General features: G+C 44.7%; 1 protein-coding gene across 1 annotated transcript; it reads right to left on the reverse strand.

The window, feature by feature from the left end:
* Positions 1–2,904: 2,904 nt before the first annotated feature.
* Positions 2,905–14,982, reverse strand: SIRPB2 (signal regulatory protein beta 2). The gene is made up of 5 exons (XM_036826115.1): positions 14,813–14,982; positions 8,772–9,137; positions 7,359–7,700; positions 6,745–6,810; positions 2,905–5,674 (listed from the first exon to the last, which is right to left on the reverse strand). The coding sequence occupies exons 1-5, from the start codon at positions 14,931–14,933 to the stop codon at positions 5,577–5,579; spliced, it is 993 nt and encodes a 330-aa protein (XP_036682010.1). The 5' UTR covers positions 14,934–14,982; the 3' UTR covers positions 2,905–5,576.
* Positions 14,983–17,260: the final 2,278 nt, after the last annotated feature.

Here is a 17,260-nt window from a genome sequence, read left to right on the forward strand (position 1 = left end):
AAGGACCACAATCCCTGTGAACAGCAGGGCCTCTGGCTGTTTCCAGAACAATATGGCTTAAGAGCACCTGCTCTGGACCCAGCCTGGGGTTGAAGCCCAGCTGTTACTGCTTGTGTGATCTTGGGCAGATTCTCTCTCTAAGCTTCAATTTCCTTATGTGTAAAGTGGAGCTCCTCACATTTCCTACTTCAGAGGGATGTGTGAGGATTCAATGTGCACGGCTGAGAGCAATGTTTGATACTTAGTGAGGCCCCAGCAAACGTTAGCTGTCATTTCATCTCCCATGACCTGCAGTCACTGACCTTAAACAATCACTTACTGACTCTTTACTGAATTAATAAAGGAGCGAATAAATGAAACCTTGTGTGTTTGCATATCCAGGTGAGAAATACAGGGATCAAAATCGGAGGACAAGGATGCTGGGCAGGTTCCTGGACCCCCAAGGAGTATTGAGCTGACTGTGGGATATGACCTAATTTCAATAAATAAAAATTTTCATTTTCCATAAAACAGATGCCTTTGTGGCTAGGAAAAATGAGAGACCGACAAACATACAGTCTCGAAGTGAGGTGGCTACAGAGCCACTGCCTTTAGTGTTCACTATTGTTGTGGGCTGGGCTCTTGCTGGACAAGCTGGGTGATGAGAGCAGGCCTCTTGCCCTCTCTGGGCCTCAGGGCCTCAGGGCCTACATGATACAAGGTGGGAGGTTGGAGGTGGGCCAGCCCAGTGTTCACAGCCTTCTCAGACCCATTTTCATAACAAACATTTTGTATCAACCCTTTACTGCCTTAAATGGAATCCAGAGATAATAAAACTGACCTACATGCACTGAGAAAACCAATATCATGCCCTAACTGGAGAAAAGAAAGGATAGTAATTGGAATAAAATGATCTGTATTTCAATCCTCAGGTATAAGAACTGTACAAAGCAAAATGAAGCAGTTAGATGCTGGCCTCTATGTACAGGGCTGTATTATGGTTGATTAAAATGTTGTTAGTGTGCTGCTGTGGGTGATGTAATTTTTCAAAATGGTTAAAAAAAGCGCCTCAGTAAGATTATGAACAATACAAAGTTCAGTCTTCCCTTGACGGACACAGCAGTTGCATTCCTGGGAAATTTGGTATATATCAAAACTGTGCAAAAAAATACTTTTAAGTTTATATGTTAAATGAATTAGGGTCTAGGTTCACTTTATTAAAAGCAGGTTTTCAGCTGCACTAGGTCCTGGCGGGATGTGTGGGAGGAAGGACCGTTTTTTGTGGTGCGACTATCTCCTTTCCATTGCAGGGCATCCAGCACCAGCCCTGGTTCCCAGTTCCTTCCCCCTTCATCGCTGTGTCCACCCCAGATGCCCTCCAACTTCCCAGAAAGTCCAAGAGCCTGGGGGCTCACTCTACACTATGCTCATGCTCAGCTACAAGCAAGGTCTTTCCACCCTGGAAACTGATTGATGACTTGCCCCAGCTTAAAGGTCTGGAGGTGATCGGCTCCCCATGATCCAGCTCCTCAACTGGTATTTGAGTCCCTGATTCCAGCTGTCACCCCTCTTCACTTTTGTGCCCCTGGGAAAACCCTTTCTTACGCCAGGGCATCCCTGGCCCCTCCTCCAGAGGCCTCTGGGTATCCTTCCCCTGTAACACTACCTGATAGCTAATGTTTATTAATCACTTACTATGTCCCAGACACTCTTAAAAGAACCTTAAATATACTAACTTACTCATCCTCATGACAACTCTATGAAGTGAGTTCTATTATCATTTCCATTTTATAAATGGGGAACCCTAGATTCCTAAATGAGTTTGAATCCAGGCATCTCAGATATGAGCCTTGTGTTCCCAACCACTACACCATCCTGTCTCTCTTTGGCCTCTAGGACTGTGCTTCCATGGTTGGTTTCTGGATGCAGCTCCAGATGATCTGACTGGAGGTATTTAGGGCCACAATTTGATTAGAAGGGAATGTGAGGGTGTGAAGTTGAAACTACATTCTCATAACATTTATCTAAATGTCCTTAACAAAACTGGGTGGGGGGTGGTGCTGAAGGCCCCACCACCTTCCTACCTCCAGCCCCTCCCCCCGCCCACTTCCACCCCCCACCCGCCTCCACCCCCAAGTCCCACAACCACTGCCAGCTCCAGGCTCCCCCCAACCTTGAAGATCCACCACCACCCGCTCCTGACCCACACAGCCCCACCCCTTTCTCCCGTAACGCCACTCCCAGTACTACATGCTCCCCCACCCTTCAAAGCCCACTTCCTCCCCAAGTTTCATCCCAGCCCCCTCCAATTTCATCCACACCTTTGTTCCCATCCTGGCCTTACCCCGGTCCCACTCTCTAGTTCCACCTTCCATCACCTGCGTGGCATGTTGTCAGCCTTCAGCTACTTTTTATGAGGGAATGTAAGGGGCTACAATAGTGAACAGTTAGGTTCCTGCCCTCAGTGAGCTCAAATTCTAGTGGGGACAACTAATAATCATCAAGGAAATAAATACATACACACTCACATTTACACGTAGCAGTAAGTGCTGAGAAGAAAACTTAAGCTGCAAGTGGGAAATGAGAAGGAGGAAGATGTCGTGGTGGAGGGGGTGATCTCGGGAGGCTTCTTGAAGGAAACAGTTATGTAGAGACGTGGCTGAATTAGGGAATGTGTGTGGCCAAGGCCCACGTGGGTGCCAGAGTGGAGTCACTTTAAAGGGTGGTGGTGGGAGATAAGATGGGGAGTGTGTTGCGGGGACCAGACTATGCAGGACCCTGTCAGGTGAGGAGATTTTCAGGGGAAGAGAAGGCAACCACCTTCAGTTATTTCAGAGGCCCATTTCCATGCTATTAGTTTTCCATGGCTGCTGTAACACATTACCACAAATCTGATGGCATAAAACAACAGAAATTTATTCTCTCTTATTTCTGGAGGCCAGAGTATGAAATCAGTATCACTGGGCTGAAATCAAGGTGTTAGGGGGCCATGCTCCCTCCGGAGACACTGGGGAGAATCTGCTCCTTGCTTCTTCCAGCTTCTTGTGGCTGCCAGCATTGTTTAGCTTGTGGCCTCATCACTCCCATCTCTGCCTTTGTGGTCACATTGCTTTCTCATCCTCTTCTGGGTGGAATCTCCCTCTGTCTCTCTCTCATCAGGGCACTTGTGATTGCATTTAGGGCCCACCTGAATAATTCAGGACCACTGCTCCATTTATAGGTCTTTAATCACATCTGCAAAGTCCTTTTTGCCATATGAGGTAACATTAACAGGTTCCAAGGATTAGGACTTGGATATCTTTTGTGGGAGACATTATTCAATTTATTATATCTACCCTTTCTTCTGATATCTGGTAATTCAATGATTTATTCAATTCTCAGTGCAGTGTAAACCTTGACACTTGTTTCTTTTTCCTTTTTTGTAAAGCGATTATCTGATTTAAGTTTTGATTGCTGAGGCATCCATTTCAAAGAGGTATCCCCTTCAATGTGTTTATCTTGAATAAAAACATTGCCAGCCACAGGGCTAGATAGAGTCAGGCCATCTTCCCCCACTGAGGTTCCTTTGTTTTAGAGATCTTGTTTGTTTTCAGTAACTGATCATTTGAGCTACCAGTTTTTTGTTTTTGTTTTTTCCCTCTTCCTGGGCTTTAAATTCCCACTCTTAAGTTTTAAATTTACCAATAAACAGTGAGCCCACAAAGTCATCAGCCCCAATAAAACAGAACCCCAGGTGCTGTCTCTCTCTCTCTCTCTCTTCTCTCCTTCTCTTTCCCTGTGACCTCGCTGTGTGGCCCCAGGAATGCTGTGTAATTTCCAGGTCTTGTAAAGTAATAAGCCTCTGTTTCTTCAAAGTTCCCTGATGGGTATCACTGAAGGGCATCTTGCACTCATAATACCAACCACAAGGGCCAGTCCAACCACAACACTGGTTATCGATATGCTGAAACTGGCACAAAACACTCAGACTAAATTAATGGCCCCTTAGACTTAGTGTTATTCCAGCTGCTTTTCTGTTTGTTACGATGAAAAACATCCAGACTAATCCACTTCCCCACCTAATAGGTGCTAATAAATGTTTGTGTGGAAAGAGGAAAGGGAGTTTGCACGCACTGAGTGTACACAGAGCACATAACACATAGTAAGCCCTCAGTCGACGTTGAATTGAATTGCTTCTTATACAGTGCAGAGAGCCCACGTGATTGTCCTTGATGTTCCAAGAGGTGTAATTTGTTACTAATGGTGGACAGGGAGGGAGTGGGGGCTTCAGGATTAGAAATCGGGTGTGTCTGACTCCAAGGAATGCATGTTTTCCCCTACACCAGGGCTTCTCAACTTCGGTACTACTGATACTCTGGGCCACATAACTCTCAGTTGTGGGGTCTGCCCTGTGCATTATAGGATAATTAGCAGCATCCCTGACCTCTACCCACTAGATGACAATAGTACCCCCCAAGTTGTGACAATCAAAAATGTCTCTAGACGTTGCCACATACCCCCTGGGGGGCAAAGTATTCTCTTCTTGAGAACTACTGCCCTCCATTATGCTGCCCTAGTGGAGGTGGAGGTATAAAGAGATGCCATTTCATCTGGGAATTGAATTCAGGTGTCCCACGGAACAAGTAAGAAACTGTCTCTATGCCACAGAGGTGGAGATCACTGGTTATCTACTGATGTTTACTCTCTGATTCTCTAGTGACAGATTTTAGCTGGGCACACCTTGCTAGAATAAAGACTACATTTCCTAGCCTTCCTTGCAGCTAGGTGTGACCATGTGACCACATTCCAGACAATTAGAGGTGAAGTGGACAAATTCCCAGCTGTGACCTTGAAGGGAAGTGTCATTCTCCCCTTCACTACTTCTTTCCCTGGTCTTTCTGCCTGGGATATGGACCTGATAACAACAAGATCAAGGAATCCTGGGTCTCAATACCAGGGAGTCCTGAATTGCCTGGCCGGTTTATACTGGAATATTACTAGAGAAACCAACTTTCTTCTGATTTGAGCCACTGTTATTTAAGAGTTTAGTTAAAGTTGCCAAACCTGCATTCTAACTGTTACAGCCACCCAAGCCGGCCACAGTGGAGAAGGAAAGAAGGCAGGAAAGGAGGAAGGAAGGACGTAGATGGAGGGGCACAGGTGGTCTGGTTGGGCTCAGAGACACTCAGGGAAACCTTCTGGGAAGGACTCTGAGTTGCATCTTGAAGGAAGAGAAAATGTGGAGTGGGGAGCAAGGGGGCAAGCCCTCCAGAAGGGGCTGCAGCAGGAGCAAGGGCCTCGAGGAGAGACCCGGGCAAGGCCTTGAAGGACAAGGAGGGCTTGAACAGGCTGAGAAGAGAGAGGAAGGCAAATCAGAGGGGAGCCCAGTGCCAAATGGGGAATTTCGCCAGGTGAAAGGAAATCAGGTGTAGGGAATCTGGAGTTCGTCATGAGGCCTGAGGGCAACTGGAGGCTGGAATTGGAGGCAGAGGAATGATTGGGGAGTCCCTGGACCTCTCTTAGAGGACCCACTCTAGGGCTGACCAGTCATCCATACCCCATGCCCCATGCCAAGATGAGCACAGCTCTGCTGGGCCTGAATTTTTGACATCTTCTTGTCAAGGGTTCCTCCGGTGGGCAGCCAGGGCCAGCAGGAGTGCAGCCAAGGTCACTGCTTTCAGCCCCAGGACCGCAAGAGTGAGCACAGACAGGAGGCCTGGGGGAAACAGAGGAAAGCTCAGGAAGGACCCCAGCTGAGCCCCCAACAGCCCACACCTCAGTGCCTCTATGGTGAAGTTGGGTCAAGCTTCTGTATAACCTCTGGGGCCTCATCCTTTTTACCCTGGAAGAGATCAAAGACCTCCCATCCCCCTGTCCCAGGCTCGAAGAGCCTTTGCCCAATATTCTACCTGTACCTTTAATCATCTTGACAGCATCTCTGACCTCTGATAACAATAGAAAATTGCTTTCATTATAGACTGCTCAGCTCCTCTGTCCCAGGCCCTGAGCTAAGCACTTCCTAATTGCCTTATATAATCCTCAAACTAATCTTGCAAGGTAGGATAGCAATCCAGCTTGTATAGATAAGGAGACAGATCCAGAGTGGGGAAGTGATTTGCTCAGGTCTACATGTGTCAAAGTAGTGATGGGACCAAGTGGTTTGGCTCCCAAGAATGGCAGGAACAGGGCTGAGCATCAGGGACGCTAACCTGGTCACCTCTATTCCAAGTTCACCTCAGTTATCAAGTGCCCTTGAGTGTACCTTGAGGTGATGTGAAAGGCACTGTTCTGGACACTTGACACATGTGGCCCCGTTGGATCTGTACATAACCACTCGAGGTAGGTTCTCTGTTTCTTATCTCCCTTCTTCCCCCTAGATCACAGAGCAGGGCACCAGAGATTCAAGGAGTAAGGCAACCTGTCCATAATCCCACAGCTAGAAAGGGGCTCAATCCAGGAAGCCTGGCTACAAAGCCATGTTCTTCAGCACCGTTATGCACAGCTTCATAGTGCAGCCTTGCTCTGAATCACGGGGAGCTCACCACCTCCTAAGCAAGACTGCCCACTGAACAGTTAGCACTAACTGTTAGAAAGTCCTTCCTTTGATTGAGCTTTAATGTGGTTCTCTGGGTTCCGGTTCTGCAGCTGAGATGGAGTCCTGGGAATTGTCTTAGTGACAGAAGGGCCCTAGAAGTCTGGGACTGCACCCTTCCCATGGCCAAGCCACCTCTGGCCCCACTTACCTGTGGGAGCCTGGTTAACACCACTGGAGATAGGTACACTCACCTGATGGAAATACCTTGGCTGCACGTTCATTGGTGAATTCTGACTCTTGGAGAGAAGTCTGCTTTGCTGCAAGGGAGAGAAATGGTCTCACACTCCTCTTTCTTTCTATCACTCCACTTCTTGAGTCCCTGTGTTAGGAGCTGGGGTCCCTGAGATGAGTCTGCCAGCTTCTGCCTGGGATGGGGGCTAGAATTCAAGCCCTGTAACTATGAAGGACTACTTAGACCTGCATGAGCCTCTCTGGGGTAGGGACAATGCTCTCTTCATTGCAGTGTCTGCAGCGCCTAGTACAGTGTAGAGTAGTCAACAGGCATGCAATAGATGTTTGCTGAATCATTAACAGTCTATAAAAAGTTCTGTGGAGCCCAGAATGGGGATAAATTAACTCTGCCTGGGAGAAGGAGAAGATTTCATAGAGGAGGGGCTATTTGTGCTGGGCCTTGAAGGATGAGTAGAAGTTCTCCGTAGAAAAGGAGAGAGCATTCCAGGCAGAGGGAATAGCTTATGTAAAGGCCTTGAGGCTAAGAAGAGCTAGCTTGTTTGGGACATGATGAAATTTTCCTTGTGGACCACCTCCCCTTCTCCCTCAACATCTCCTAAACCACCTGTCTCACCTTTGACTCTCAGCCTGGTGCCCTGTCCAGATAGGTATTGCCTGTTGGGTTTCCTCTGAAACTTTACACAGTAGTAAGTGCCTGCATACTCAGTGGAGATGCCATGCAGAAGAATGCTGAAATCATTGTTGGAGGCCTGGACCGCTGTCACATTGGGGTAGGAGATGCCTCTAAAGTTGTAAATGGCCTCCCGGTTCAGACCAGCTCCCCGAAACCACCTGATGGGTCCAGGGGGACCATCTCCAAGCACCGTGCAGTTCAGGAAGACAGTGTCTCCAGTGGTTGCCAACACCAACTCCTGGGGTTGGATGATCCAGAGGTCTGGCTCTGGGTCCCCAGCTCCTGCAGCCAAAGAGAGGACTTTGTTGTTCCCTCTCTCCCTCCACAGTCCAATCATTTCCTCCCTCATATCTACCCTCCCTTTCCTTCCCCTGTTTTCTTCACTCAGTCACTCCCTCCCGCATTCTCTTGTTATTCACTAATTGATTCACTCAGTAAAGGAATTCTCAGTACCTACTATGTGCTGACGCTAGGATTGGGGAAAAGGAAGCTTGCTAAGACCCACAAATGCCCTGCCTTGGAGAAGTTCTCAGTCTGGGGGTGGAGATGGTCCAGAAAATCCCCCTAAGGTTGGAAACCCAGAGGACTGCAGGACTAAGAGAAGCTTGGAAGGAGTCAGAGAAGACTTCCTGAAATGCTTGCATTAAGTTAAAATGAATCCCCCCACCCCAACACATGTACATGGATACCCTCCATGTCAACGGTTTACGGGGGTTTCACAAACATCAATTCTTCTATTTCATCACCTGAATATCCCTTGAAGTAGGAATTATGTTGCCTATTTTGCAAGTTAAGCACTTGAAGGAGATAGAGCTGAAGTGACTAATTTAAGAACACATTTCTACTGAATGACAGACCCAGGATTTGGGTGTCCAGGTCACCAATGGTGAACTTATAGATAGTATGACTGGTTACTTGGGGATTAAATGATCAGCCCCAGTTCTTGACTCTCCTCTGATAATGTGGCACATCCATACTCTTGCTGTGGATTCATGGTGGTCAGGTACACTTTCTTGTCTCTTAACTTTGACCTTAGCCATGTGACTTGCTTTAGCCAATGGGCTGTTAGCAGACATATATGAGTAGAAGCTTGAAATGTGCTTAGGGTGTTGGGACTTGCCCTCTTGTGCTTCTGCCATCTCCATGAGAAATATGTACTCTGGCCAGTCTGGGCCCTGGAATGAGACATGTAGAACAGAACCACCCCAGCTGCCTGTAAATGTGTGAGTGAGACATACTAATTGTTATATGCCACTGAGATTTTGTGTGTGCAGCATGATTGTGGATAAAGGTGACTGATGCAGGGAGATAGATCAGAGCAGAATGCTATGACCTGCAGGACCTGATACTCACTCTTCACAAGCACGGAGGTGCCCTCATCCAGCTTCTTTTCTGAGTGCTCACTCAAGCCATCAAGCCTCACACAGCGGTAGGTTCCAGCATGTTTCGTGGTGACATTGTGGATATAGATGGAATAATCGCAGTTAAGTGGTTCCAGTGTCTTCTGGATCATGGGCATCACCCCGGGGAAGAAGCCATGTTTGAAGTTATAAATTTCCTGCTGGTCCTGGTTGCTCACCTTGACCCATTTTATCATGTCATCAGTGCAGGAGCCGACTACTGTACACCTCAGCAGGAGTGTCTCACCTTCTGCCACCAGCATGGGGCCCTCAGGCTGCAGCACCTGCCACTTACCGCCCTTGCTCTGCTCAGAAGCTCCTGCAACAGAGGAAGAAAGGCCTTGTGCTGGGCTGGAGGGACTTGGAGCCCTAAGAGGCAAACTTAACATAAACCAGCCATCAGCTGGTCAAGAACAGTTGCTTAGAACACTTGAGGCGTGTTGTTGGAGAGGGAAGTAAAAGAGGAGATGAGGCAGCTGGCTGGAGAGAGAGAGCGAGCAGGGCTATTAAATGGATTACTTATGAGTAATAGATGGCACTTGAGTGCTCACCATGTGCCAGGCAATGCATGTATTATCTCATTTATTCCTCCAACACTCCTTAGAGGTTGGCAGCATCATCCCCATCTTACAATAGAAGACATTGAGAACCCAGAAAGAGTTAGGTAGCTTTCCCAGGATCACTGCTAACTGGGCTGAATTTTGCCTCCCCCACAAATTCCTATACTGAAGTCCTAACTCCCAGTACCTCAGAATGAGATTCCATTTGGAGATAGGGTCTTTAAATAGGTGATTAAGTTAAAATTAGGTCACATAGGTGGGTCCTAACCCACTATAACTGGTGACCTTATAAGAAGAAGATAGGCTGAACTATTGAGTTTGGCTTGAGATGACTGGTTACAGAGAAGGAAGGCCAAGCCCTCCCATGGAAGTTCTTCTACACCTGGGTTATGAGCAGCAACTCAGGTACTCCCTCCAAGAGCTCTGTGAGGTTCTCCATTTCTGAGAGAAAACTAATGCTCAGAGAGGTGCAGAAACCTGAGGGGAACCATGCATTCAGTAGGTGTCATGGCCAGGATTTGGACTCAGATCAACTGCCTCAGATTCTGCTCACTACAAGGTCATCAGCTTTGTGCCCCGAGTTTCCCTTCATTTGTGCTTCCATCAGGCCTTGGGAATAACTTGGTTTCATTCCAAGACTGAAGTTTGTATTGCGGTGTTTCTCAGTTAGGAGTGAGGTCGGGGAGTAGAATGAAGCAAACATTCCCTTCTAACAGGATCTGGGGAAGGGTTGTGGAATTCTAAATTCATTTCCCCCCATCTTCAGCTAGGCATGTGCCATTAGCCACTAAGAACTGCCTCACAGCTGTGACCAAGTGACACCCCACATTCAATCCTAGGAATTTTGTTTGTCCTTAGTTCCAGGAAGTTCAGCAAACACCCACCCCAAATACCACTATTTGAGTCAGTCAGACCTTGTCCTCTCTAATTCTTTCTAGTAGTTCTTCCCCTGGCCTCAGGTAGTTTCCTCACATGAATGTGCTAAACTGTGCCCATCACTCAGCACAGGGCTGAGAATAATGCCTGCTCCCACCTGTAAAACTGGAAAACCTCATGATCGACAGGGCAATGGGTAGACTACACAGAAGGGAGTACTCTACCTAGAGAGAAGTGCTCTGGTCCCACCTAGCAAATCTAGAAAGCAAGGTCCCAAAATAATAAAATATAGTAACGTTCTATTGTGAGGCTTATAATGCATGTGTAAGTAAAGTTAAGGCAATAATAGAATAAAGGCTGGTGTGGGGAGAATGTTAGTACACCATCATAAGGTTCTTATACTATATGTGAAATGGTATGCTATCACTTAAGGTAGATGTTGGTAAATTAAAGAGTTATATTATAAACCCTAAAACAACCACTAAACTTCAAAATAAAGTTACAGCTAATAAGCAAATAAAGGAGAGAAAATAGCATTATAAAAATATTAAATTGCCAAATGAAAACAGAAAAAGAGGAAAAAGAGAACAAAGAACAAGTAGAACAAATAGGAAAGTAATAGATTTAGACCTAATCATAACAAAAATTACTTTAAATGTAAACGGTCTAAATGTTCCCAGTAAAAGTTAGAGATTGTCAGATTGGACAAAAAAGTAATATCCAACTACATGTTGCCTACAAGAACTCCACTTTAAATATAAAGGTGCAAATATGTTAAAAGAAGAATGATGGAAAAAGATATATCATACTAACACCAATCAAAAGCTGGAGTGGCTATATTAATATCAGATAAAGTAGATTTTGGAGCAAAAAATATCTCCAGGAATAAAGAATGCCATTTGATAATGATAAAGGGGTAAAATAATCAAGAAGACATAAAACCCCCAAACATTTATGCACCTAATAACAGAACTTGAAAGTATATGAAGCAAAAACCAACAGAACTGCAGGGAAAAACAGACAAATCCACAGTTACAGTCTGAGATTTCAATATCCTTATTTCAATAGTTGATAGAACAAGCAGGCAGAAAATCAGAAAGAATACAGAAGATTTAAAAATACTATCAACAACTTAGTCTAATTGATATTTACAGAAAATTATATCCCCAAATAGCAGGGTATACAGTTACTTTCAATTGTACAAGGAACATTTACAAAGATAGAGCATATCAGATATGTTCTTTTTTATGACTCAGATAGAGTTCTGAGTCATAAAAAAGTCTCAATAAATTTAAAAGAATTCAAGTCATGAAAAGCATGAACTTTGACCACAGTGGAATTAAATTAGTAGAATCAGTAACAGACAGATGCCTGGAAAACTGCAGATGTTTGAAAACTAAATAACACACGAGTCAAAGACAAAATAAAAGGGAAATTAGGAAGTATTTTGAGCTAAATGAAAACAAAAACACAACATTAAAATTTGTGGCATGCTGCTTAAGCTGGTGGATATTTTAGCATTAAATGCTTATTTAGAAAGAAGAAAAAACTTAAATGAATGACCATAGTTTCATCTTAAAATAGAAAAAAGAGCAAATTAAATCAAAAGTAAATAAAAGAAAGGAAACCACAAAGATCTGAGTGAAAATCAATAAAGTAGAAAACCAAAAACAATAGAGAAAATCAACAAGAATAAAATCTTTGAGAAGATCATTAAAACTAATACATCTCTAGCCCTTCTGAACAAGGAGAGAAGGAGAGTGAGAGAAAGAGAAAGAGAGAGAGAATGTGAGAGCCATAGATAGGTATCAGGAATGAGAGAAGTGACACCAGTACAGATTTTACAGATATTACAAGGATAATTAGGCATTGTTATTAACAAGTTTCATGGCTATATATACTTGACAACACAAACAAATTTCTTGAAAATCACAAACTACCAAAGCTACCTCAAGAAGAGATAAATAGATGCTTCTATCTATTTAAAACATTTAATTTGTTTTAAAAATCTTCCCACAAAGAAAACTCCAAGTCCAGATAGCTTCACTGGTGAATTCTACCATATATTTAGATACAACACCAAAATCTTGATCGATTAAAGTACAAATTGATAAATAAAAATTAAGAACTCTTAAAAGGAGTTCAAAAGACACATGTGAAAGAAGAAAAGACAAGCAACAGAGTAGGAGCAAATCTTTGCAAAGCATACATCTGATAAAAGGTTTGTAACCAGAATATACAAAGAATTCTCAAAACTCAATAATAAGAAACACAATTTAAAAATGGGAGTTGAACAGACCCTCATCAAAAAAAATGCACGTGAAAGATATTCAACTTCATTACACATTAGGGAAACGCAAATTAAAACTACAACCAGATATCACTACACAGCTTTTAGAACGACTAAAATTGAAAAGGCTGACCATACCAAGTGTTGGCAAGGATGTGGGGGAAATGTTATCCTCCTATATTGATGATGAAAATGTAAAGTGGTACAACCACTTTGGAAAACACTTCGGCAGTGTCTTAAAAAGTTAAACAATCACCTACCATATGATCCAGTCATTTTATTCTTAGGTATTTTCCCAAGAGAAATGAAATCATATGTCCACACAAAGACTTTTATATGAATGTTCATAGATGCTTTATTTGTAGTAGCCCCAAACTGCGAACAACCCAAATGTCTGTCAATAGGTTAGTGAAAAAAAAACTGTGGTTTATCCATACAGTAGCTAGAAATGCAAAGAAATGACTATTGATATGTGCAACAATATGAATGAATCTCCAAATAATTACAATGAGTAAAAGAAGCCAGGCAAACAGGAGTATATACTGTATGATGTTTGTTGTATAAAGTTCTAGAAAATGCAAACTACTCTATAGTGATGGGAAGCAGATAAGCTGTTGCCTGGGGAGGAGGAGGAGTGGAAAGGATGAATCACAAGGAAACTTTTATGGGTGTTTGATGTATTCCTCATCTTGATTATCTTGGTGATAAGTTCACAAGTGTGAAATGTCCAATGCCCACAAAACTTGTCAAATTGTACACCTTAAATATGTACAGTTTATTTATGTCAATTATACCTCAATAAAGCTGTTAAAAAATTTATGAAGATGAAGCTTCTGTGTGTGATGAGAAAGGGAGAACTAATGGAGAAGAGGCAGTGGGAGGAGATGAGGACTCAGAAAGTCTCATGATTCTTATCCCAGTTGGGGTGAGTCTGGGAAAGTGAAATAGCAGGGAGGAAACTGGAGCCTGGAATAAGGCCCTGTGCCCCACACCCCTCTCTCTCTCCCTTTCCTGATTCTCCTTCTATATTGTCACATGGACTTTGGGAAATGTCCTCGGTGCTTTGTTTCTACCTTGGCTGTGGAGCTGGACCAGTCCCTTTCCCACAGCTCTGGGATTCCTTTCCACCCATTTCCCATCTGCATGCTCTGGTTTTTCATGATTCCTGTTGAGGGGTTCCCTTTTGGAAGCATGATAGAAATCAATATTTTTCAAAAATACTTTGAATATATTTTATCCCGGTTAGTTTAGATATGTGATTTCCTAACCTAGTGCCTAACACGTAATGGACACTGAAAAGTCTTTGTGAAACGAGTTAAGAAGAATTATGTTTCACATTTTCCTCGAGAAAACCAGCTGGAAGAAGAGAAGTGGTGCCCCAAGTCACAGCCAGTGAACGAGGGAACATCCAGGTCTGACTCCACACCAGGGTCCCACTGGGGCCTCTCTTGGGGGTGACAATTCTGGCGGACCCTAGGTGTGATGAACAGAATCTAGATCTCAGTAGGGCTTGGGGCAGAGACCCACATGGGCAGGTGGTGGAATGAGCCCACTGATAGCCATGCATCTTGTCTGGTGGATCAGAGGGTTCTGGGCTCAGAGGGTGAGTTGTACCTAGAAGGTCCAAAACTCAGGAGCTAAATGAGCCTGATCCTGACTTAGAGGAGACGTGGGTATGATAATAATAGCCAACAGTTATTAAATCTTTACATCGTGCCAGGTATTTATAGGCATTATCTCATTGAATCCTCCAAACAAAGAGGTGGGTCCTAGGATTAGTCTCATTTTGGCTCATGGACGTTTGATTTGTATCGTTGCACAGGGCCCAAAGCTTAGACGGGCCTCATGCTTGCCTTAATGCTCTACTGTTGCTGTCTTAAAATTCTTAATACTTTTTGAACAAAGGACCTGCACTTTCATTTTTCACAGGGCTGGGCAAATTATGTAGCTGGTCCTGGGCTGAGCCTCGCCATTTTTATATTTAATACAGTACCCCTAGAGAAAGGCCCCAAAGAGCAGTTCTTTGTAGATAGGCATACAAGTGTCTGAGCCAGAACCCGGCGGTATGAGCCCAGAGCCTGGGAGCTTAACATCCCTGTGCTGCCCAAGAAGTTCTGCTTCTCTCAACACTTGGTCTGCACTCTGCTGGGATCAGGAAAGTTCTCAGCTCCTCCCTCCCCCTCCATCTTGGTGGAGTCAAGCCCCTCCTGGCACCTCTCTGTGGGATCAGCCAGGGGTGGATCCTGTTCTGTCCCAGATCCTACTCACCCCAGAGGACAAGGAGCAGTGCCAGCAGCCAGGAGCAGGGAGGTGAAGGAGTCAGGCGGGTAGGGGTGGGCATCACTGGGGGCAAAGTGTGCCTCCCGTGGTCTCCTAGACTGGCCACCATTCCATTCTCTGATGGGTGTTGGAGTCTGAAGTGAGATCCGTGGGCAAGGCTTTTTCTGCTTCTCATGGCCAAGGCTACTTGGGGAAGTATTTTCACTACAACAAGACAAGGCTGCTGGTGTAAGAGGAAGAAGCTGGGTGGAGAGGTTTCCGGCTTTCGTGTCTGAGCAGTAGTTCCTGTAATCACTCTGTCAATGACTTAATGACCTTTTCCAGGCCCTGTCCTTGGCATCCTGGAAGGGAGATGAGCATGGCTGTCATAGTGTGCCCTCAAGTCAGCCTGACTTTGGATCAAGAATTGGGTCTGCCTCTTCTTGGCTGTGTGACCTTTCAAAGTCACTTGTCATCTTTGAGCCTTTGTTGCCTCATTTGCAAAATGGGGACAGTAACAATCCCTTCCTAAGAAAGGTGTTGCAGGAATGATATATGTGTGTGAGCGCTTAGCATAATGTAAAGGCTAAACATATTAGCCATCATTATTCATAATATGTAGGAAATAGAGGAGGTGATATTTGCTTAAGAAGGATTTATTATAAAGCAAGCTTCCCAGAGGCCTCCTTTTAGCATTGCAGGGCGGCACACACTCTCTTCCTAATTGTGTAATCGTGGGCAACTTTCTAAACCTCCATTTCCTGGGGTCCAAATGTAGCACACTCGGGTTGTGCAAAAATCTGTGTTTGTGGCACCTTAATTTTCTGTAATTGACCTAAACTTCCTTGAGACACCCCCCCCCCCCGCCCCCATCATGCTGCCTATCAGGAAGGAAAAGATTAAGTGTGCTAATTAATCCCAGGCTCTTCCAGGTCTGACAGCCTCTTTAGCTGTACTGTCTGGATTCAAATCTTGGCTTTACCCAGATCTGGCTGTGTGACCCTAGGACAATCATTGATCCATAAAATTAAAATAAAAATATGCTTGCAAGTATGGGGTGGAGTAAGCACTGTATATGCTGCCATCATTCTCTCTTAGGTTAACTCAGTCTTTTCTAGGAAAAAAGAGAAGCTCAAGCTTTCAGTGCTTCCCTTCTTCTTTCCTAATGCAGATGGTCCTGGGTCCAGAGGAAGCTGAAGTTTCTTTCTGGGGTGGAATAGTAGGCCTTGGGTCTGAACACGGTCTTGGGGTCTGGGTCTGTCTTGGAGATTGGTCTAGTTTCGTCCCTGAGCACTTTTCACTGGGTCTGTTGAGGTGTGACTGGTCCTGTATGGCCTTTGGGACCTTGCATTGGCACCACTGCTAAATTGCATTGCTTCCTCTACTTGTTCTCCTGTTGAGGAGGCCTATCTATTGGAACCTCTTTGAACAGACCACAGGCCTAGAAAATTCCACCAGACCCTCAGGACCTCCATGTCATCCTCACAGGGGAACTTTTGAATCAGCCACTTATCTGTGTGAATTCCATTCTCAGCTATTTCTTTCATTCTCAAGTTTTTTTAAAATTAGTTTAATTTATTTTAATAGGTAAGGCATTGTATTGGTTAGCTACTGCTGAGTAACAAATCACATCAAAAATGTCATGACTTAAAACAATAACCATTTATTTAACTTGTAATTCTGTGGGTTGATAATTTCATCTGGGCTCAGCTCCATGGTTCTTCATATCTCTGCTGATTTTTGACTGGTATTGCCATGCATTCGAGATCTGCAGCAGGTTGGCTAAGTTGCTTTGCTACTGAGGTTGGCTGACTGTTGCCTGGGCCACCTCAGTTTTCCTCCATATGGTCGCTCATTCTCCAGGAGGCTAGTCTGGGCTTGCACAGTTGAGAGGGGCAGTTTCGAGAAAGAGCAGAAGTTCTAAGGTACAATGTCACTTCTGCCACATTCTTTTGGCCAAAGGAAGTCACAAGACCAGACTAGATTCAAGGGATGGAAAATAGACTTCACCTCTTAATAAGAGGAGCTGCAAAATCAGATCTCAAAGGGCATGGATACAGGGAGGGGGTAAAGAAATATGCATATTTTTGTAATTTACCACAGGCATCCATGGGGTGCAAAATTCACATGATTTAAAGTCTCCTTCATAGGGCTCCCTAATATTACATTCCCTAGGGTTAACCATGGTTGCAAGTTTCTGGAGACATTCAGTTCCCTCACTATTTCTGATCTGTTGCTCAGATGTCAGGTTGAACATGGCCCCTTGTGTGGTCTGTGGCACCCTAGGAAGGTTCCTGGACACCCTAAGAAGCCAGGTCAAATCCCTTCTGCTCTAGGATTTCTAAATATACTTGGGGTTTGTATACGCCATTCTCACCACACCCCAGAGTTTTGACCCCAGGATATGGTTGCCAGGACCCTAGCATCTCAACTCCTGCTCTTCCTCCCCCTTACTTG

This window comes from Balaenoptera musculus, chromosome 15 (genome assembly GCF_009873245.2).
Source record: "Balaenoptera musculus isolate JJ_BM4_2016_0621 chromosome 15, mBalMus1.pri.v3, whole genome shotgun sequence".
NCBI classification, from domain to species: Eukaryota; Metazoa; Chordata; class Mammalia; order Artiodactyla; family Balaenopteridae; genus Balaenoptera; species Balaenoptera musculus.